Source organism: Biomphalaria glabrata, chromosome 1 (genome assembly GCF_947242115.1).
Source record: "Biomphalaria glabrata chromosome 1, xgBioGlab47.1, whole genome shotgun sequence".
NCBI classification, from domain to species: domain Eukaryota; kingdom Metazoa; phylum Mollusca; class Gastropoda; family Planorbidae; genus Biomphalaria; species Biomphalaria glabrata.
Window position 1 is genome coordinate 55402199 of NC_074711.1, and position 20733 is coordinate 55422931.

At 32.1% G+C, this 20733-nt stretch overlaps 1 protein-coding gene across 1 annotated transcript in view; it reads left to right on the forward strand.

The window, feature by feature from the left end:
* The window catches only part of LOC106052339 (cilia- and flagella-associated protein 43-like), a 34410-nt gene extending 13677 nt beyond the window's left edge, over positions 1-20733 (forward strand). Inside the window, exons 15-39 of the mRNA XM_056044905.1 lie at positions 103-243; positions 409-536; positions 785-944; positions 1510-1620; positions 1741-1818; positions 1923-2048; positions 2184-2288; positions 3271-3387; positions 5137-5181; positions 5350-5413; positions 5669-5760; positions 5947-6153; positions 6299-6469; positions 7151-7279; positions 7936-8055; positions 10110-10217; positions 13123-13298; positions 13419-13635; positions 14596-14708; positions 15548-15707; positions 16394-16467; positions 17019-17109; positions 17355-17435; positions 18058-18211; positions 20188-20733. Of these exons, the coding sequence (XP_055900880.1) occupies positions 103-243; positions 409-536; positions 785-944; positions 1510-1620; positions 1741-1818; positions 1923-2048; positions 2184-2288; positions 3271-3387; positions 5137-5181; positions 5350-5413; positions 5669-5760; positions 5947-6153; positions 6299-6469; positions 7151-7279; positions 7936-8055; positions 10110-10217; positions 13123-13298; positions 13419-13635; positions 14596-14708; positions 15548-15707; positions 16394-16467; positions 17019-17109; positions 17355-17435; positions 18058-18211; positions 20188-20357 (3138 nt within the window). The 3' untranslated portion in view covers positions 20358-20733. The remainder of the gene's footprint in view (positions 1-102; positions 244-408; positions 537-784; positions 945-1509; positions 1621-1740; positions 1819-1922; positions 2049-2183; positions 2289-3270; positions 3388-5136; positions 5182-5349; positions 5414-5668; positions 5761-5946; positions 6154-6298; positions 6470-7150; positions 7280-7935; positions 8056-10109; positions 10218-13122; positions 13299-13418; positions 13636-14595; positions 14709-15547; positions 15708-16393; positions 16468-17018; positions 17110-17354; positions 17436-18057; positions 18212-20187) is intronic.

A 20733-nucleotide genomic window follows, 5' to 3' on the forward strand; every position in this document is an offset into this window, starting at 1 on the left:
TTGGAGGATTTATTAAAATATTCTCTAATAAAAAAAAAAGTAAAAAAATTATGCTTATATATATATTTCCCTCAATCTGTTTAAAAATTTCATAACTAACAGAGTGACTTGCTTCTGAATCCAACTGGAGAATATCCTGGTCACCAACTGAGTGGTGGAAATGTTTTGATCTCTCCACACTTGAAATGGCTGCTGTCTTATTCAAGTGATGGCGCTGTTAAACTCAGGAATGTGTCAGCAATGGTAACATATTTCTAAACAATGTAAAATTTAATTTTAATGTCACACCACTTGTAACAAGTTCCCAAATTCAGTTAATGTTGAACTTACATTCAATGTAAAAATATTACAGCTAATATGTTACTATTGCATGAACATTCCAATGATGTGTTTTTGGTGTTTTGTTAGGAACGGACAGCTATATTTACACCACATGAATATCAACTTGGTGGTATCAAATCTGTGGCCATATCAGATGACTGTCAGTACATTTTGTCATGTGGTTTTGATGGCACCATTGCTTGCTACCATTGGAAGTGAGTTGGACATTAATAAAACATTAACATTTTCAATTTTAGTAATTGTATTAATACAATAGTGCTATTATGTAAATCAGAATATCCATTCTTATTATTTCATTGATATAATCATCTTCTTTTTTGAAGTAACGTCTGTATTATATAAGATAAGATATAGCCTTCAATTATTCAATTTAGTTGTATTTTTTTAAATTTTAATTTGTGTTATTATTGCATGACCTAAGCTATTTTTATGTTTGTAACAGTCATTTGAAAGGTAAAGGTGTTACAAGTGTTTATAAACAAAGAAGAAACAGAGACATGGATCTTTTATTCAGAGAGAATCCTAAGCTGTCAGAGTTTCATGAGATAAGTAATCCAGTGACTGATATGCGGAGGGCATCTGAACTTGAAAGGGAAAGGAGGGTAAGTTATATGAAATGAATTATTTCCCTAAACCCCATCACCCCTTTTGATGTATGTACCACCAACAACAGAGCTTCATAGTGTTCTGTGCTGTAATGACTCAATAGTAAGATGCATAGAAGTTGGGTTTAATTGGGTATTTCCTTAGTGATGCGATGGTACTTTAAAAACTTATAATGGAAGTAGGTTAGAGGACAGACTCACAACTTGTTCAACAGCAACACCTCTACTCAAATACCAACCACCAAAAGTGCTGAGACATCAAAAGGCAACTATGGAAGGTGTGTCCAATCCAGTAACACTGTCTCTTTTTGATGGAATTGGGTGGTAGTTCTTGGTAAATAGCGCCTTAGCTAATGAAGTTGGGCCAGCATATCTGAAGATTCTGCACAGACAGCTGATACATATTGGTGCTTTATATGCATTTAATTATTAAATTTTTGTTAAGATCTAAAAATTTAAATTCACACACATGCAGATCATCAAATCTGTTGTTAGCCATGAAAGTAAATGTTTGGCTCCAACAAAATGTATTCTAAAATATGATTTTGTTAACTTGGTGCAGGAGTTGATTGAACTGGCCAAGCAGAAAGCACAAGACAACGATGAGATTTATGTCTCACCACCCCCATCACCACGCTTGAATGCCACATGGTTGGAACAAAGACAGATTGATGTAACTTTGTTTTTATTTTCTTTAATTCAGTTATAGTTCACATGTACATGTATTCATCCAAGTTGTAAATGAAATAAAAGTTTAATTTTATATATATATATATTTTTCTCTTTCTAACAGTCGTTAAGCCAGGAAAATAAACATTTTGCCAGCATCAAGTATGATCTGAGGTCACAGATTCGAGACATACGTAGAACAGTAAGAATTAAAAAAAATTAAAATAAATAAAAAAAAAAGGTTACTTATCAATTTTTTTCTTCACCTTATACCTTTTTTTAACTTTGTTTTAAACATCTTCTTAGATTCAGCAAATGATGGCAGAAAACAGAGATCTCCCTGAAATTGAGAAATTAGGTAGACATGAGTTTGATTTAGACCTTGAAGAACAAGCCAGGTTACAACAAGAAGGAGAAGCGGAAGTTCAAAAAGTAAGGCATAATTTTAATTTTTGTTCTGTTTGTGTCCGCTATAGATTTTACTTCTATTTTAATGCTCAACCAGTAATTATTTTTCAACGTTAGCATTGCACAAAAAGTAAAAACAAAATTGCACATACTTTACAGGTTAGAGAAAACATAGAACTAGAAAATTTGGCAAAGTTGTACATACGTGATAAAATCAAAGAAGAATGCTGGGATAAAATGTCTGTCAAAGGGAGAGCACTTCAAGTATGTCTTAAATTTTTATCCATTAAGAAATTTATTTGTTAATTATAATTTAATGGCTTTTTATTTTAATTTTTTATTCAAATAAATTTTGTGAAGTATTGATTATTATTATTATTATTATTATTATTATTTTTTTTTTTTACAAATATTTACTTTTTTTTTCTCTATTTTTTTTTTTAATGTGTTGTCCTGTATTATTAAATGGCTTTAAATGATATAACACAGTAATGCCCAAAATATGGCAAAAATGTATCTTTGCCTACATTTGGGCCCTCACCTTTTCTCTGATGGACTGATATCATGATCTTTAACATTTGTGTTTATGAAATGGGATTCTGAATGTAGAATCTACCAGGAAAAGTGAAAATATCTTCACTTTTTTGTTGAACATGACAATAAGCCAACATATTTATTTTATAAAGAAAGTCTGGTTGTCTAATAAAACAACAACATAAAAACGGCATTATACAATAAATATGGCAGCACTCTTGTTTTCAGTTGCCAATAAAAGATTGTCAAACTACACCTAAAGGTTGGAGGATCATATGATATGAATATTTACCAAAAGAGGCCACAAAATGAATCGTTGGTAAAGCTACCTACACTGTTGCTCACATTTTAAGTAGAGAAAAATATCTATTTTCTGACGCATAAAAATTTAATTGTCAAATAAACTATTAATTAAATAACCTATTAGTTAAGTATTAAATCCACAGGTTTCTACTGAAATAGTTTCAGAACATTTTTCATTTTGTTCTTGTAAATTTTCGGTCATGTGGCCCGCGAGACGAGTGTTAGAAATTAAAATGGCCCACGGGTCAAATTAGGTTGGGCAGCTCCGATATAACACATTTTAATTCATGTTGGAAAATAATGAACAATTTTTATATATTCAAAAGTTTTGAGCATTAATAGAATTTAATTGCTTGCATAAAAATATTTTTAAAATTTTAATCTTCCAAAATTTTTTTTTAATACCAAGGCTTTTAACTCAGCGCTTGAAGTGAGTAATTTCCCTTTACGTGAACGAACTGTAGACCAATTGAACCTCATCAAAACAGTGTCTGTAAGGAGAAGCATAGAGAAAAGGGAAGCAGAGGTAACTGTTTTGTCTGTTAGCAGGAGTTGAACAGTAGACAAATTGTTTCATTTGTAAAAAAGAACAGATACAGCTTTGTTGTTATGTTTTATAATAAGCTATAAATATTAGATAAACAATGTCATTCACATGCTTCTTTCCATATTTTGTAGAATCTATAGCTTTGGGTTTCTCATGGATGGACAGTATTAAGAAAGCAAACAGTTATATTGTTGTCAACAGCCCCACTATCAAAAAGTCATTTTTATATTTGTTAGGTTGGCTCTCCAAATCTAATACTGATTTAAGAATTTGATTTCATCATAACCTTTATTGTATGTATTTGAAAGATTTATAAATTTAGTTTGCAGATGTATGCTTAAATTTATAAGATCATTTTAAAAAATGGGAAAAAAAGGGAGTTTGGGATTTAAATGTTAGTGCCAGACACACGGCATGAATTGAACAGACCTACAGGAATAACCAATAAGTTTTTGAACTTTTTTTGCTTTATCTTGACAACTCGGGAGGGAAGTAGATGAAAGAAAAGGAGAACAGGAGTGAGGGACAGAAGGTTGCTAGGGTGGGTGAGAAACAATGCAATTAAAGAAGTCAAAGAGGAAGACAGCTTGAAGGAAAGGGGGGGGGAAGGAGATAAGGTTTAAAAGGAAGAAGACAAGGAAAGGGTTAGACAAGTCTGGCTTCCTTGCCATCTGGTTTTATAGAGTTTGTTCCCTTTCTTATACATGGTAAATTGGCCTCCTTCAGTTGTACAGTCTATGGTTCATCTCGTAGAACACTTTTTCATGTGACTGTGAGGCCATATTCTCAAGAGACATTCACGTCCACATGTATGGCAGGGTAAGGTGGCATTTACTTTGACGGTAGAGAGCCAGCCATTTTTTGTTTGGCATTTTGTTCTTCCAGAGCTGAGGGCTTTTTCACTGTCCATAGCTTTCTTGGTCACCAGCTCTCTCAACATAGCATGGTCTAGAGCTATGTCTTCCCAGTAGTCAGCATCAATGTCCACTGCTTTGAGGTCCCTTTAGATTACATCCACATATCAGAGATAGGGACAACCAGTTTTTCTTGAGCCAGCCATGAGTTGAGCATAAAGGATGACTTTCAGGATACAGTAGTTCTCCAACCAGTAGACATGACCATGCTAGCACATGCAGTATTTCTGAGGATTGTAAAGATACTGGGAAAACCTGTTAGAGCAAGTATCTCAGTGTTACACACTCTTTCTTGCCATGTAATTTTTAAGATCCTTCAGAGGCAGCCCAATTTGAATGAATTTAGTTTTTTCTCATTGCTGTTTAGTAGCATTTTCAAAACGCATGCTGTGTAGACTTAAGATTGCTAATGCATATTTTAAAAGAAAACTAATTGCTTCCAAAGAGCATAAATATCTCAGATTAAGCTGAAATTATTTCTTTTACCTGACAACACTAGAGTCAAAAAATAAAAAGGTAACCAATTAGTTAATAACTATTGGTAATAAATTACTTTGTTGGTATCTCAGACAAGGGAAAGAAATAGTACTTGATTAAAGTGATTTAAGCTGAATTTGTCCCCTTTGAAAGGAAAAGAAATAGTACTTGACTGAAGTGGTGGTATAAACTGAATTATTCCCTTTTATGGATTGTCGTCTGAAGCTTATTACAAATTTAATTACATAACTGATTCAAATTAATCAATACAATAAATATAAGCTATTTTTTTTTTAAAAGAATTTTTTAGTTTTTTTGCTTGTACTTTATTCTTTAGGCTAGAAAAAAGTTGGCAGAATTTAATAGCAAATCAGCTGTTCATGTAAGTTAACTTTGTCTAGAATTTTATTTTCTCAAAGTATTTGGTTTATAGAAAAACTATAATGTAATATTATTATTGAAAAAAAAAAAAAGAAACATTGTCATAGAATAACAAATTTAGAAGTAGAATATAAGTAGAATATCAGGATATTCTTTATTTTTATTTAAGGAGGAAGAAGAAGGAGATGATGATGAAAGCAGCAAAGAACATCCTTCAATAACTGGCAGCTTAGGTAAAACATGTTTTTGTTTGGCCAGCAAATAGTAGTTTAATTTATAATATCATCTAATGTTGCTTTTTATAAACTCATTATTATAATACAATTATTTTTTTCTTCAATTTTGCACAGCTAAGCGATTATCAATCTATTTTCTTTTTCTTTGAATAAGTTTGTTTCATTTAAATAAAAAACAAAAATTAGAATTGAATTTTTTAATGAAAAATGGTGAAAACATTGAAATTAAAATGCTTATTTTTTTCTATTTAGGTGCTCAATATGGTGGTGGAAATCCTCTCTTCTACAGTCAGTTTGAACTTCATTCCAGAGAGCAGAAAATATACCAGATAATTCTATTAGAGGTAAGAGAAACAGAGATAAATGAACTTGATTATTTCTAATTTATTGCTGATTTATGTGTAATGCAACTAATTTTGTTTTAATTTTCAAATTTTTGTGTGTTAAACTTTTATTTTATATAACAGATTTTTGTTGATCTTCTTTTTTTTATTAGTACTTTGCATATAGTAGATGATATTTTTCAACAGGATGCTATTCACCGGATCAAAGAAAATTTTAACAAAGAGTTTGACGACGTATTCAGCAAAAAAGAACAAGAAATTGCAAAAGTAAAAGAAAAGAACAAGAGAATTAGTAAAATTATCAAAGACTTGGGTCTGGATGAGTCCATAGTAGAGCCTAATATGAGCATTGCAGAAAAGCCAGAGCTTCTGTTGGAAGTTGCAGATGTTGAAGTATGACATATTAAAGTGAAACAGTATTTGTATTGTAAGCTTTTATATTTATAAAAGTATTCAAAGTAGCCATTCTTTTTTTTTTTAAACTTTAAAAAAATTACTAGTTACAGAACCAATGTTTGTAATTTGTCTGTAATTTTAGATAAAAGTGGAAAAATATTTAACACCTGAACAGAGGAAAAAACTGGAGGAAGAAAAACTCCTTGAAGAAGAGCGGCTGGCGAAAGAGAGGGGAGACAATGCTAGAGAAAGAGCTCTGGAAATGATGATGGGTGGTGTTTTGGAAATCAAGAAAGAGGATGAACTTAAAAAAGTAAATTTTCTTTTGTTCAGATAACTTGATTACCATACCTCTATTTAAGTCACTCCTTCATGGAACCTGGGCAAAGGGTAGGTGGATGCAATTCTTGAAAACAGCTCTAGGCAGTTGATGTATATTGTTGAAAAAGAGAATTAATAGCTCATTGGCCACACTGAATATTAGAATATTATAAAGTCTAGTAGATTTATACATTCATTTAACCAGAATTGTTTCTTGGGGGGGTGGGGGGGGGGGCAGGGTAAAAAATGTTCCAGTCATTAAAAATCTAACATTCATTAGTTATTAAGAGCAAAATAATCACTCTATAAGATGTATAGAAGAGGAATTGCCTTTTTTTTAAAAAAGTATTTACATTTTTTCTTGTTTGATAACAACTTATTAGTACAACGTTCTATAATGGTTTACTAGGATGTCAATAGAATGTAAGAATGATGCTTCTATTTGTGCTTTTATCTGCATTCATAAGATTTTAAAAATGTTTACTGTATGAAGAATCAGACATTGCTGTCTGCCTAGATATGATAATGTCATGATGGTGTGGAGTTTGAACCCCATCATTTGCCAACTCCTTTATTTTTCTTTATACCTTTTAAACATTACATTTTGAAATAATTTCATTCTTTGTTGAATTTAAAGAACACACTTTGCTAAGTTAGAAATTTGTATTTGAAGGATGTTCCAAAACCAGCCTTTATGTTGACAAAGAAAGAAGAGGAATACACTGAAGATGAAGTGAAAGCTTACAAAGAATATCTGAAAAAAGTTCAAGACCTTAATGAAGAAAGAGAAAAGTTTAGAAAGGTAACATATTTACACATTTTAGTTTCAAATGTAGTTTTTTTTTAATTAACTGGCATTATAGTTCATCCATCTGGTTCAATGATGACCACTTTTGTCATCCAGGGGGCTGAGGGCTTTGCACTGGGGTTTTGTGCCTATTCAAATGACTGTTAAGCCTGGAAAGTTCAGCTGCACACTTGGCAGGTTATTCCAGCTGGAGCTAGTGTCATCGGCCTTGCTTTTTTTCTCTGACACTTTTTTTTCTGTCAGCACTGTTCTCTTGTCCTCTGCAATTTATGCGCCAGTTTTCACATGTGCTTCCATCTCCCAGGTGACAAGGTCAATGCTGAAGGCTTTCAGAGACACTTTAAAGATGTCCTTGAAGTGTTTTCTTTGTCCACCTTGTGAGCGCTTCCCTAATTAGCTACACAGGAGTCATTTAGGGATGTGGGGGGTCTTCCATTCTGCAGATGTGGCCTGCCCATTGCAGCTGGGATTGCATCAGGATTGTGTGGATACTTTGCTGGCATAATAATGTCAGAAACATACGATCAAATATGCAAATATTATTTCTGTGTTTTTCTTACTTTATGATTTATATTTTTAACATGTAAACTTTGTTATCAATGTTCTATGTTAACACAATTATTTGAATGAACTGTTATCGTTATTGCCAGCAACTTGAGGCTGAACTCCGAAAACTGCAGGCTGCTATTCAAGAAGGTCTGCAGGCCTTTGATGAAGTACTCAATGTTCTTTTCATGCGTAAAATAAAAGTAATGATGGTGATATATCAGGTGAGTGGCAGGTCATAGTAATGATGGTTATATATCAAGTGAGTGGCAGGTCAAAGTAATGATGGTTATATATCAAGTGAGTGGCAGGTCAAAGTAATGATGGTTATATATCAAGTGAGTGGCAGGTCAAAGTAATGATGGTGATATATCAGGTGAGTGGCAGGTCATAGTAATGATGGTTTTATAACAGGTGAGTGGCAGGTCAAAGTAATGATGGTTATATATCAGGTGAGTGGCAGGTCAAAGTAAAGTATTTTTCTTATGAAAAACATAACTAATGAAGCAAACTTGTTAGGTTGTTAAGCTACTGGCTAAAAATTTTGAAAATATTTTAGGTATTCTCTAGAAGTTATTTACTACCTTTAGATATCAGTGTATAGTTTATTTTTGTAGTTCAGTTTAAAATTAGGATTATACCATAATGATAATTTTAGGGAATTGTGGGAATCAGCTGAGTTACGTCTAGTTAAAGTGATCATCATTGAACCAGGAGGGATGAAATATATATATATATATATAGTTATTGACTCGTTGACATTTATTAATGCATCAAGTTTAGGTTATTATTACACTGGAAGTTTCACTGTTAAATATTGTTTATATTTTGGTATGCTAAAGATATAAATATTCTGATGCGTAATGAAAAAAGATAAATTTTTTTTATTGCTCTTTTTTCTTTTATGTACTATGATCAAGCCATATTTATATTTATTTAAATTCTAAATATAAAATAACTATCCTCAAGGATAAAGTGATTCAGAATGCTTTATTTCAAATTGCCTATATTTCATCTGGGATTGCTGAGTACATTATAAATTATAATGTCAGGCTCCTATTAATGCCTCAGTTTCATACTGTCAGTATAATCTAAGATCACCCAGATTCTTAAATAAATAGTATTAATTAAATAAGAACATCTTGCATTAATTTTTCTGCTTAACAGTAAGTATCTATTTGTGTAATTAATCTAATTGGTGATAAGCCCAAATATATCTTATCCTTTAAAGCTTAATATTAAAATATGAAGAAGAACAAAAAAGTTGGCTTAATAATAATAATAATAATAATTTTATTTATAAAGCGCTGTTAACAAACAAAAATGTAGGCTCAAGGCGCTGTAACAACATTACAAACATAAACACAACTGCTAGAATAACAGTTAATCTAAAAAAGTTTTAAACAAGTAGGTCTTAATGTTCTTCTTAAAAGTGGTATAGCATGTTGTCTGTCTGAGATCAATGGGGAGTGAGTTCCAAACCTTTGGTCCGTGAACTGAAAAAGCACGCAGACCGTAGCTTTTGAGGGAGAAACGTGGCACTACTAAAAGCGTTGAGTCCATTGAGCGCAGGGTTCTCTGGGGGACATATGGAGTAATCAGTTCGCTAAGGTACAAGGGCATCTCATTGTTATATATACACTGATGACAAAGTGTGGCGACCTTGTAATCGATTCTCGCTTTCACGGGAAGCCAATGGAGCGTGCGCAAGAGCGTAGTAGCAGAATCTTGTCTAGTTTTTTTAAGGACTATTCGAGCGGCGTTGTTCTGTATACGTTGCAGCTTGGCTATTTTGTCATCAGGTATACCTGCTAGCACGGCGTTGCAGTAGTCAAGGCGGGAGAGTATGAATGCCACAGCTAGCGTTTTTGTTGACTCCGTTGTTAAATATGGTCGGATCTGGCCTAATCTGCGCAGCTGCAGATAAAGACCTTTGCAGAGCTGATTTATGTGTGGGTCGAAAGATAGTGTTGAGTCGAAGAAAACTCCAAGATTCCGCACTACATGGACAAAAGGAACATGGCAGTTCGTGATAAAGAGAGAATCTGTGCTTTCAACTTTTGAGACATTGTTCCTAGTGCCAATCTTAATTATTTCTGTCTTGTCTTCGTTCATCTTGAGTTTATTTTCAACCATCCAATCGCTCACCCTTGCAACGGTACTACTGATTTTCTCTGCCAGATGCGACACCTCTGAGGCTTTAATATTAAACTTTTTAATCTAAATATATTTATACATTATATTCATTAAATAGGCTATAACTTAAATATCATTGTAGGAAGAACTAAAGATTTTAAGACTTCGCTTTTCCATGTTAATTCATGAGGAAATCACTATCAGAGATAATGACTTGCATGAGACATTGGAGCTGAAACGACATGCAAAGGTAAATAAATAATTAAAAGAACAATTTCTAGTTTTAAAAACATTTTTTCAAATTAAATTTGAGGAAATTTATTTAGTTTAGGACAGGGGTGGGCAATCTTTTTCTATGGAGGGCCGCTTTATATATTTTTTTTGAATGGCGGGCCACATATATATTTACAACTTTGAAAAAAAAGCTACCTAACTGCGTATACCGACTTTAAATTCACATTTATTTTATACTGTATTATACATTACATTAAATTTTTTTACACTTCCATTTGAGGAATTACAACAAGAGTTTGCAATTTCTTAAACCTGTTTTTAAGAATATTTTTAAAATTTTGTATTTGTCATTTTACATCACATTTCATCACAAATGTACAGTTGTACATATTGTGATGTATTTAATTGTTTACACTCATGCAAAAAGTTTAGGAACTGTGGAACTAGCTTACTAGTTGTTATTCTTGTGGCTGCTGTCAAATTACAGTCAGTCAGCATTGACCTGTTTTTACACTTGTTTATTTTCAAACAAAACAAAATGCTTGTTCACAGTGAATGTGGATCCAAATATTGTGAACTTTTAGCAGCAAAGTTTTTTAAGTTTGGAAATACATCTTCGGCACCCATAAAACTCCCCTGGAAGAAATGACTGGAACTTCTCTTTCTGGTCATAATTTGCTTTGAGGTATGTCCTCTGAGCTGAATAAGCTTCTGTACTAAATGGTCAGCTGAAAATATTGAAAACTGAAAGCTCTTGACCTCTTAAAATTTTCTTTCAAATCCCACAATCAAGGAATCAATAATTCTTGTTTTTTTTTTAACCATTTCACTAGAAATAGTTTCACCTTTCAGTAAAAGAAAATGGCAAAACCTGTTTTCACTTGCTTGCCTGGAGAAATCGGATAGCTTTGTTTGAAAAGATTTAACATACTTTTCATATGCAAACAATCCATTGCAATACTTCCGATGAAAAACATGAAGTCTGTCTTCCACTTTTCATTAGAACTATAAGTAAAAAAAAAATACAGTCAATTCTTCAATGAACATAACAATTATTTCCTTGAGATGCCATATTCTTCTCAATACCTTACCCATACTAACAAATCCAGTGGATACTATTGTGCTTTAGATCCCAGACATAATTGGATCAATAATATATTTGATATTCAATACAGCTTGGCACAAACTTTACCGTTTAGAATTTATGGTTAAGATATTGCACTTTAATTTATTTGAAAAACCTGTTGTTCTCCATCAAAGATCAAAGATCATTTGTTACACTTGCCACTTTTTCGAGCCAACCCAACACTTTCATCACAGTTCCTCATAGTATTGAATATATACTGGCCTGAGTTTGTGTCTTGGACTAAAAGTTTCGAAATATATATTGCCAATAAGAATATTTTTTTTTACTTTAGAATGACATGTATAAGCAATGTTTCTTTAGCCTTGTATCATAATTGATAAGAATCAGAAGTTTCAATAAGTTATATAGATATTTAAAATTACTTTATTTTAAAATTTTAAATATATTTGCATTTTTTATATGTATAATCTAATTTTGGCAACCTGATTTGTGTAGGTGTCAGTGAGCTGTAAAAAATACTCTGGCAGGACTCATGTGGCCTGCAGCTTGTAATTTGCCCACCAATGGTTTAGGCTGCAAAAGTTATTATTAACATTTTAATAAATAAGATAAGAAAAGATAATTTTATTGATCCAATCAAATGGAAATTCAGTTTGACTACAATCGACAATATCAGCTTAACTACTGTACAATAACAGTATAGATGAAAAATTTGAAACACATGAAACACATACACATTCACAACCAGCGCTTTATAAATTTGACTTCTATGTACTTCTTGATGACGAAAGCTGATCTTGTAAATCTCTGACTGAAAGTGGGATAAAGGAGTTTTTAAATCTATCAGTTTTAGTCCTAATGGAAAGGAGACCACCACTTTGTTCAGATCTTATGAAACAGTGGTTTAATGGGTGCAGGTTGTCCTTAAGAATCGAGAGTGTTTTGGAAAGGCATCTTTCATGAAAAAGCTCTTCAAGAGATGGTAGCTGTATTCGAGTGATATGCGATGCTTTCTTAATTAGTCTATTTAGTCTAAGTCTTTGTGCTAGTGAAGTATTACCATACCAGCAGTCGATGGCAGTTAATTAGACTGCTGATGGTTGCTGTATAAAAAAGTTTATTAATTGTTTTGTTGATGTTAAATTTTCTTAGCTTTCTGAGATAGAAGAGTCGCTGGTGAATTTTTATGTAGAGGTTTTGACAGTGTTCACTCCATTTCAGTTTGTTGTTGATGGTTGTTCCTAGATATTTATATTCTTGTACTTGTTCTATGGTTTGATTGTTTATCTGAATTTCTGCAATATGGCCTTTATGTTTCCTAAAGTCAATAATCATTTCTTTAGTTTTCTGAACATTTACAATTAGAAATTTATCTATACACCATTAGTAAAAAGTGTTAATTGTTGAATGGTGCAGATTTTCGTCACTTGCAATAAGGCCAATGATTGCTGTGTCATCAGCAAATTTTATGATGGGAGTGTCAGCTGAACTTACAACATTCAAATTGTTTTTTACATCTAGTTATTTTGAAACTTTGAAAATGTATCTGGAACAACTATTGAAAATTCAATTTAAAATTCCAGCTATGCGAGTTTTTCCATATACAGATAGGGAAGTAAAGTTAAACTGTTTTTGTTGTTAGAAAATTTCTGAGTAGATTATATGAACTGCATAATAAACAACTGGCATTATTTCTTGCTGCAAAAGATATTGACAGAGTGGACTCAGACACATCATACAATCTACAGTAAATGTTCCAGTTTCTATTGGGGTCATAGCCTGGTATTTTTTCCTTACAGCCTATTCACAGATGAATGTTTTTATTTTATTTTAGCAACAAGCATTTGAAGGTTTGGCAGAAGCAAGGAAAATTTTAGATATTTTTCGTAATGAGTATGAACACTTGCAAGCTGAAGACAAATACCTAGACAAGTCTTTCAGAAGAGAATTTACAGATGCTCTGGGTGTTCATGTAGATACTTTATACAAACAATTCAAGAGAAGACCAAGGTGATATGTTGATAGCTTCAAATAGTGCTTAGCATTGAAAATTTTAAATAATTGCATATTATAATTAAAGATATGCTAGCACACATTTAAAAAAGGTTTTATAATCTTTTATTTTGATAGGACACAGAAATTCAGATCTATTGATGGGGTCAAGAGAATGTCTAATCCATTTTCTGACCGACCATCATCCTCTATTCAGCTTAATCATCTTAGAACACAGTTAGCTTCTGGTCTTGATGATCTAGATAAGCCTCACAACATGCCAGATGGCATTGATCACCATGCATGGGAAAAAATGTGTAAACTTCGACGAAACAAAGTGGAAAGTGAACTTCAGGTTTGTCTGTGATTTTTTTTGTATTAAACCCAAGTAAATGCTTTTGATCCTTAGAATTAAAACTCTTGTAAAGTAAAGTTCCTCTTTCAGCCTTGTGGTCTATAAGGCAGATGATGTAAAAATCATCTTTTCTGTGGCCTATGGTTAACGAGGGTGTCATGTGGCTAGCACAATGACCAATAGTCTTTACTTTTCCCCAGCTAATGTTAGGTACTCATTAGAGCTGGGTGGACTCAGAGGCACCCAAAGATCCAAAATCCCATTCTTTACCAGGATTCAAACCTGGGATAACTGGTTCAAAAGCCAAACACTTTACCACTAAGCCACCGCTCCTCCATCATAGAGCTATGTGTGTTAGTTTTTCTGACTGCCAAGTTTAAATAAAATAGTCATTAGAATATGAAAAAACAAGCAAAAAAAACAAAGAGGTAATGCAAGCTGAAAAAAGCCCAATATATGCACACCAGAAAAGACTTTTTTAATGAATATACTTATACGCATTTTTCATTTACACTATAAAGAAGCACCTTCAGATATAATGAATATACCTTACTAAGTGAGAAATATTTTCATACTAATGGATGACTGATGTATTTCCATCAATGTTTAAAAACAAAGATGTTTTACATGTTTTCAATCATCATTTTTTATTTGCTAAATTATTTGCTGATGCCTAATGAATCATGTTATAATATTCAACCTGGTCAAATACTTAGAACCTCTGGTTATTTCAGAATGTATATATAGACAAAAAGGGTTACAAATACATTTATTTAAATTTTAGAACCTTAAATTTATGTACTAAATCTATTAGAACTGTGCCACTTATGATGTTTATCAAATACTATCTACAAGTAATTTACATTTAAAATTATTAAAAAATATAATAAAAAAGAATTTGCTACACTTTGAACATTTAAATCTGAATTTAATGTTTTAACTTTTTTATTTGTACACCAGCTGAAATTGAAGGCCAATACTTTAGCAGAAATACAGACGTATGTTCACAGACGGCAAGAAGAAGATGATAAATATAAAGCTGAAATGGAACAATTAACTCAAATGATTGCCAAGTAAGCTTTATGTACCAAGTAAAAAATTTTTTTAGTTTACTAAATTTTGTTTACTAAGTAACTTCATCACAACTTAAATCTGAAAAGTTATTGATTTTTATAGAATATTTATTGCTACTTAAACATACAAAATAGATTTATGAGTTTATTTTGTTAACACTATACATTTGTTCAATGTCTCTAATTAACTAGCAATCAGTGGCATAGCTAAGGTGGGGGGAGGGGATCCAAATTTGAAAGTTTCCTGAGACCCCCATTTGATAGGGTCCCCCAAATGAATGTCCTAATTTTTTGTTTACATTAATTATCAAATATTATGCCACTGCCATGTTATCTGGCTATTCACATGGTGTTGAAAATACTAGACAGTATTGGTCTAAATGATGATCTAAATGCAGCCTTTGCTGCACAGAAACCACGAGGTGAGGCGATATGAATTGAGATTTGTTACTTGTGCATTACTTTGCCAATAAAGAACAGTATTTTTCATTGAAAGAGTCTAAATAATTATTTTTTGTTAATTTTACTTCTATACTGTACCAAATGAAATTTAGACTTTTATATTGATTAAAAACTTTATCTCATGTTATGATGTTGAATGTCAAAATGCAGGGGCCCCTTTAAAGGTTGAGCCCATTGGGTGCCCAAATACACCACTGCAAGCAATGAAAATTTCCAAATTCAACATTTTGGGGATAAAATTACAATATTTTACAGTATAGGAAATAAACACATTAAAGAAGATAAACAAGAAAATATATTAGCTTACATTAACTGAGAGTCATGCTTTTGTGAAACAAAGTTAATTTTGAAATCATTGTTGTTAATCTCTATTTCAGAATTAAAGAAGATGAGCAAAGATTTATTTTGAATTTGGAAGTACAGTTACTCCTGAAACAAGGACAGATTGAAGTTGAAGCTGGTCCTTTTATTCGAGATTTCAGAGAAAGTGTTCTGGTGCATCGAAATGTTGTGGAAGATCTTAATACAACAATTAAGGTGAACATAAACATCTTAAATCAAGGCAAACAATAAATAGAACACAAATAGACATAAACATCTTAAATCAAAGCAAACAATATATAGAACAAAAATATCTGATTATGACTTTTTTTGGAATTCAAAGATTTCATAGAGAAAGAAAATATTATTTCAACATCTTTGCTTTTGAGGATGTGGATTTACAAAAAAAAATAACTGACTAACTTTGGGGTATGCACTTTGAACTGTCATTGCAATAGTACCAAATTTGAATTCTGACTATCATGATTTTCTTCTGTCCCAGGGAGGTTTGGACTTTGATGTAATAATATTCATTTCTAAAAGAATATGTGAAACTATAAGTCAAGACATATCAAATATATTGTACTTTAAGATGTAATTTTTTCTATTAAAATAAAGAGCAAATTGAAAACCTAATAAAATGAATAGCAAGTTTGGAAATGACATTTTGAGCAGTACCTAATACTGGAGTAAACATATGACTGGTAAACTTGATGGATATGTATTACTGAGTTTCACATTAAAAAAATATATATGTTGTAGCTTCAAAGATTTAATTTAAACTTATTTCATTTTCATAAATATTCTTTTTTTTTAAAGAGCAGTAAAGTTATGTCCATTTTATGTGGACATGAATTCAAAATTATTGTTTATTCTTGCCCATTATTTTGTTTTCTTAATAGCAACTTGGGGAAAGGAAAATAGCCAGCATGGTAGAAAGCAAAGATTTTAGGAAAGGAATTATCCAGCTTGAATGGTATTGTCTTGTTTTAGCTCATTTGTTTTAAACATACATTATATCCAGCTTGAATGATATTGTCTTGTTTTGGGCTCATTTGCTTCAAACATACAACATTCAAAACATTTCTCTTAAATGGGTGATTTTGAATATCATATATTTTACAAAAGTCTAAAACTTTTTGACTTTGTGGATTATCTTGATCCCATAAAGGCCTAGCTATTGCATAACATAAACTATCTTTTTCCCTTTATTTAAAAAATGATTGAAATGAATGTTCATAAAAAGATATACAAAATTTTGCATTTTAAAATTCCAGTAGTATCCCTTGCACCTAATTTGTCTGTAATGACGATGATGATGAAATTAGATATTTATTTAAATTTAACTGATACATATCACAAAAATAACTTTTCTCCTCTGGGGAGGCTAAAAAAAGTTAAAATATATTTTAGATTTAGTACATAATTCAGATGATAGAGAAGTTTGTAAACATTATATTTCTACTATTAACTCAAGCCTTCTAAAACATCTTGAGATTACATGAAACTGCATTGAATATATTTTAGGGAGCACAAGAAAATGTCCATGCAAATGGAGGATTTGGAGAATAAGTTAAAAGACATACAATTTATTAAAGTAACCAGAGAGATACAAGCAGTAAGTAGAGCACTTTGTTTGTTGGCTGCTTCTTTCATGTAGTTCTTTATTTAGCACATTAGTTCATATCATTGTTATATTGTTTTGTGTTAAGTTTATTCATTTGTTTTGATTTGTTAACATTTCTTTACATTTTTATAATAAATGTTTTAGAGTGAGCATATTAAAATAGTGCAAGTAATTCTTGTCAATTATTTGATATGAGAGGGATTTATTTATTTTCTTGCCTGTTTGTAATTCCTTAGTATTTACATGAAGAAGACTATGAAGCTAAGAAAGCTGAAGAAATCAGTACTTTAGAGCAAACTGTGTCACAGTTGAAAAAGGTATGGGCTAATTTATTTTTTTTTTACTTTTACTTGATGGCTGCCTGGTGGTGCAGTTTGCGCGCTGGACTGTCATTCGGATTTATAGGTGGTCGAGGGTTCAAACCCTGCCCGCTCCCATCCCCCGTTGTCCTAAGGGAGGTTTGGACTAGGAAGTAAACTATCTTCAACTCTGAAGGAACATCCGAATTATGTAAAACAAAACAACAAAACAATTTCAAAACAATAGAAAAAAAAAAGAAAGTTATTGATGATCTTAATGAGTTGGTGGCTGAATATAAGTCTTGAGTTCAAATCTTGGTGCAGATGAGGTTTTTAATTTGGAACCTCAAGATGTTTCTGAAGTCATCCATTTCTAATTGGGTCTTGGTAATTGCTACGGTGGTATTTGGCCTTTATAGTGGTCACATTACACCTTATTAAAACTTTGGCTTCAGAAAGAGGTGAAATTTATATCATTAATGTTTTGGATTGTTTGGTCTCAAATAAAAAACTTCACTTTTTAATTTATTGTTGTCAAATAGGGAATGCTAATAGAATTGGTCTTTTATTCCCTAGTTTAAGAAGAACAGTCATGTCTAGTCTTTCTAATAGAAGATTTTATCAATATTTTTGTTTTTAGTTTCACGAGAAGACTCTTGCCCAGAAGAAACAGTTTCTCAGAGACATGGCAAAGAGTACTAAGAACAAAGCTCTCAACAACAAAAAACTTGATGAAGAGTTGTTAGACTTGAATGTTGTAGTGAATGAAAGGAAACAGATAGAAGACATCAACAGTAAGCTAGAATCTTACACAATTTCTAGATGCTGGATTGCTATCATCCAACCACTCTTCACCCTTTAACAATCTTTTTTTTGCAATGGTGTACTGCATAATTTTAGGATAAAGCTTATTGAATCTCTCATAAGGAGAAAATACCAGACCTACTTATTGATTTTAAAACACATTCGCAGATTACATATATAATTCCCTTTGCTCTGAAATGAGCATTATGTCATTTTGTATGGGAATAGAATAGTCAACTATCAGCCATATGTATAACATGTCCAATCCATCACCTAGGAACACACATAGGACGTAATCATCTTCTTTTTTGAAGTAATGTCTGTATTTCATAAGATAAGATAACATTTGGGACATTTTCACTTTTACACAAATAATGCTTTTGAGATATCTAATTATCTGTTATGTGATCTAGTCATTTTACATTGTCTATTTTTCTTGTACAAAAGGATGGATAGAGTTCAAGATATGCCATGAGCAAGCAATGCAATGAAAAGATAAAGCGACAAAGCTTACGTCTATTGTGCATTGGTTATTCCCCTTACTTTTAATTGTTCCAAAGACCTGGACATAATACTTCCACCATGTTAAACACTGAAAAACATACATTTCTAGACAGATAGCACTAAACCATCATCACAGCATAGAAATCCACTTTTCTGATTATTCCTTTTTATTCTCCTCTTTTCTCTATTGCGGTTGCATTCTCACACACTTAATGGCCAAAAAACACTATGTATAAAGTTCTTTCTTTGTTGTGTGTTGTCAGGGTTCACTTCTGCTTGGCTGGACCTGGTGTGTTTCTCGACTTGGCTCGTTAGGCTCGTTAGGGGGTTACTTAAATACGAATAATTATCACAAACAAACTCCGACTCCAAATATATATGAATAACACAAGTAATACTTTAATACTTTAATAGTATCTGATAGTATCTGATTGAGCACAAAAAATGATATCAACCTCAGTAAATATTAAATACACAAAACACCAGTCCAGGAACATAATACAACTAACGAACTACCAATCCACTCTATCAACCAGCGGAAAAAACTACCATTCAAACATTCAAAAACATCACGTGTATACTGTTCACATTCATGCCTGGGGGGGGGGAAGAGAAGAGGAGAAATAAACAAAGGGATATAACTCTTTCATACTTAAATAGTACAAAGAAATAACACAATCACTCTCGCCATACCTGCCCCTGACATGTGTTACAGTTAGCTTTTTTTTGTATGCATTCCAGGAAGATAACAAAACATCCATTCATGCTTCATTTTTAAATAAAATAATTGAAATGAAATCCACAACTGTTTAATTACTGAATCAATTAAGTTTGTATAATTCTTGCTAACATTACTTTGTAGCTACATAAATAATTAATAACACCATCACTTATCAGACAAATATACACTGTTCAAACATTTTGGTCACTTTTTCAATTACAAGCAACCATTATAGTTCCTTAACGTATGGTAATTTGATAATTACATTAAGTATGAAATGGTATGAGGCGCAGTGGCTGAGCAGTAAAGCGCTTGGCTTCCAAACCGGGGACCGGGGTTTGAATCCTGGTGAAGACTGGGATTTTTTATTTCGGGATCTTCGGGCACCTCTGAGTCCACCCAGCTCTAACGGTTACCTGACATTAGTTAGGGAAAAGTAAAGGCAGTTGGTCGTTGTGCTGGCCACATGACACCCTTGTTAACAGTAGGCCACAGAAACAGATGACCTTTACATCATCTGCCCTATAGACCACAAGGTCTGAAAGGGGAACTTTTTATGAAATGGTAAGGTACTCACTCAAAGGATATTTTCATGTATTCTTAAGTCTCTATTCACATATTTTGGGTTCCCAATAAAAACATTGAAATCAGTTTAACACATTTAACCTAGTTCCACATTTTGTTGAAATTTTTCTAAAATTTGAAAAACTATAATTGGCAACTATTCTATTAACATTTCAGTTGAAAATCGGGATGATGATTCTATGAACAGACGATACCAAGAAATAGTTCAAAGGAGAAAGATGGTGGATTTAGCTAAAGCTCAAGCACAGGAAGTTGCTATTTTAAGAGCAGAAGTGGAGAGACTTCGCATGCGTACATTTCCAGCTCTTGTTCAAGTTGAGCGTTAGTCCAGAAGGGTCTTGTACATACACTAACTGAAACTCTGTTTTAGCTATTGACTTTGGCGGATATTAATTAGGAGGAACTGTCAATTATATTAATGAATCAGAAATGAAAACAAAATGAATTTTAAAATCAAATGAACCTGATTTATCATTCATTGTGTTAAAATATTAACACAGTGCACGTGTATTGTTCAATGTAAAAAAAAAGTTTATTTGCAATGGAATTATTATTATGCTACACAGAAATCTCCAAGGTATTATTATAGGCTTTAAAAACTCAGTACTCTTATACTGATTGAGACTGTGATAATCATTTAAAAAATATGCATACAGATTTGTACAACATAAAATTCAATAATAAAAGCTTTGTTTAAACATT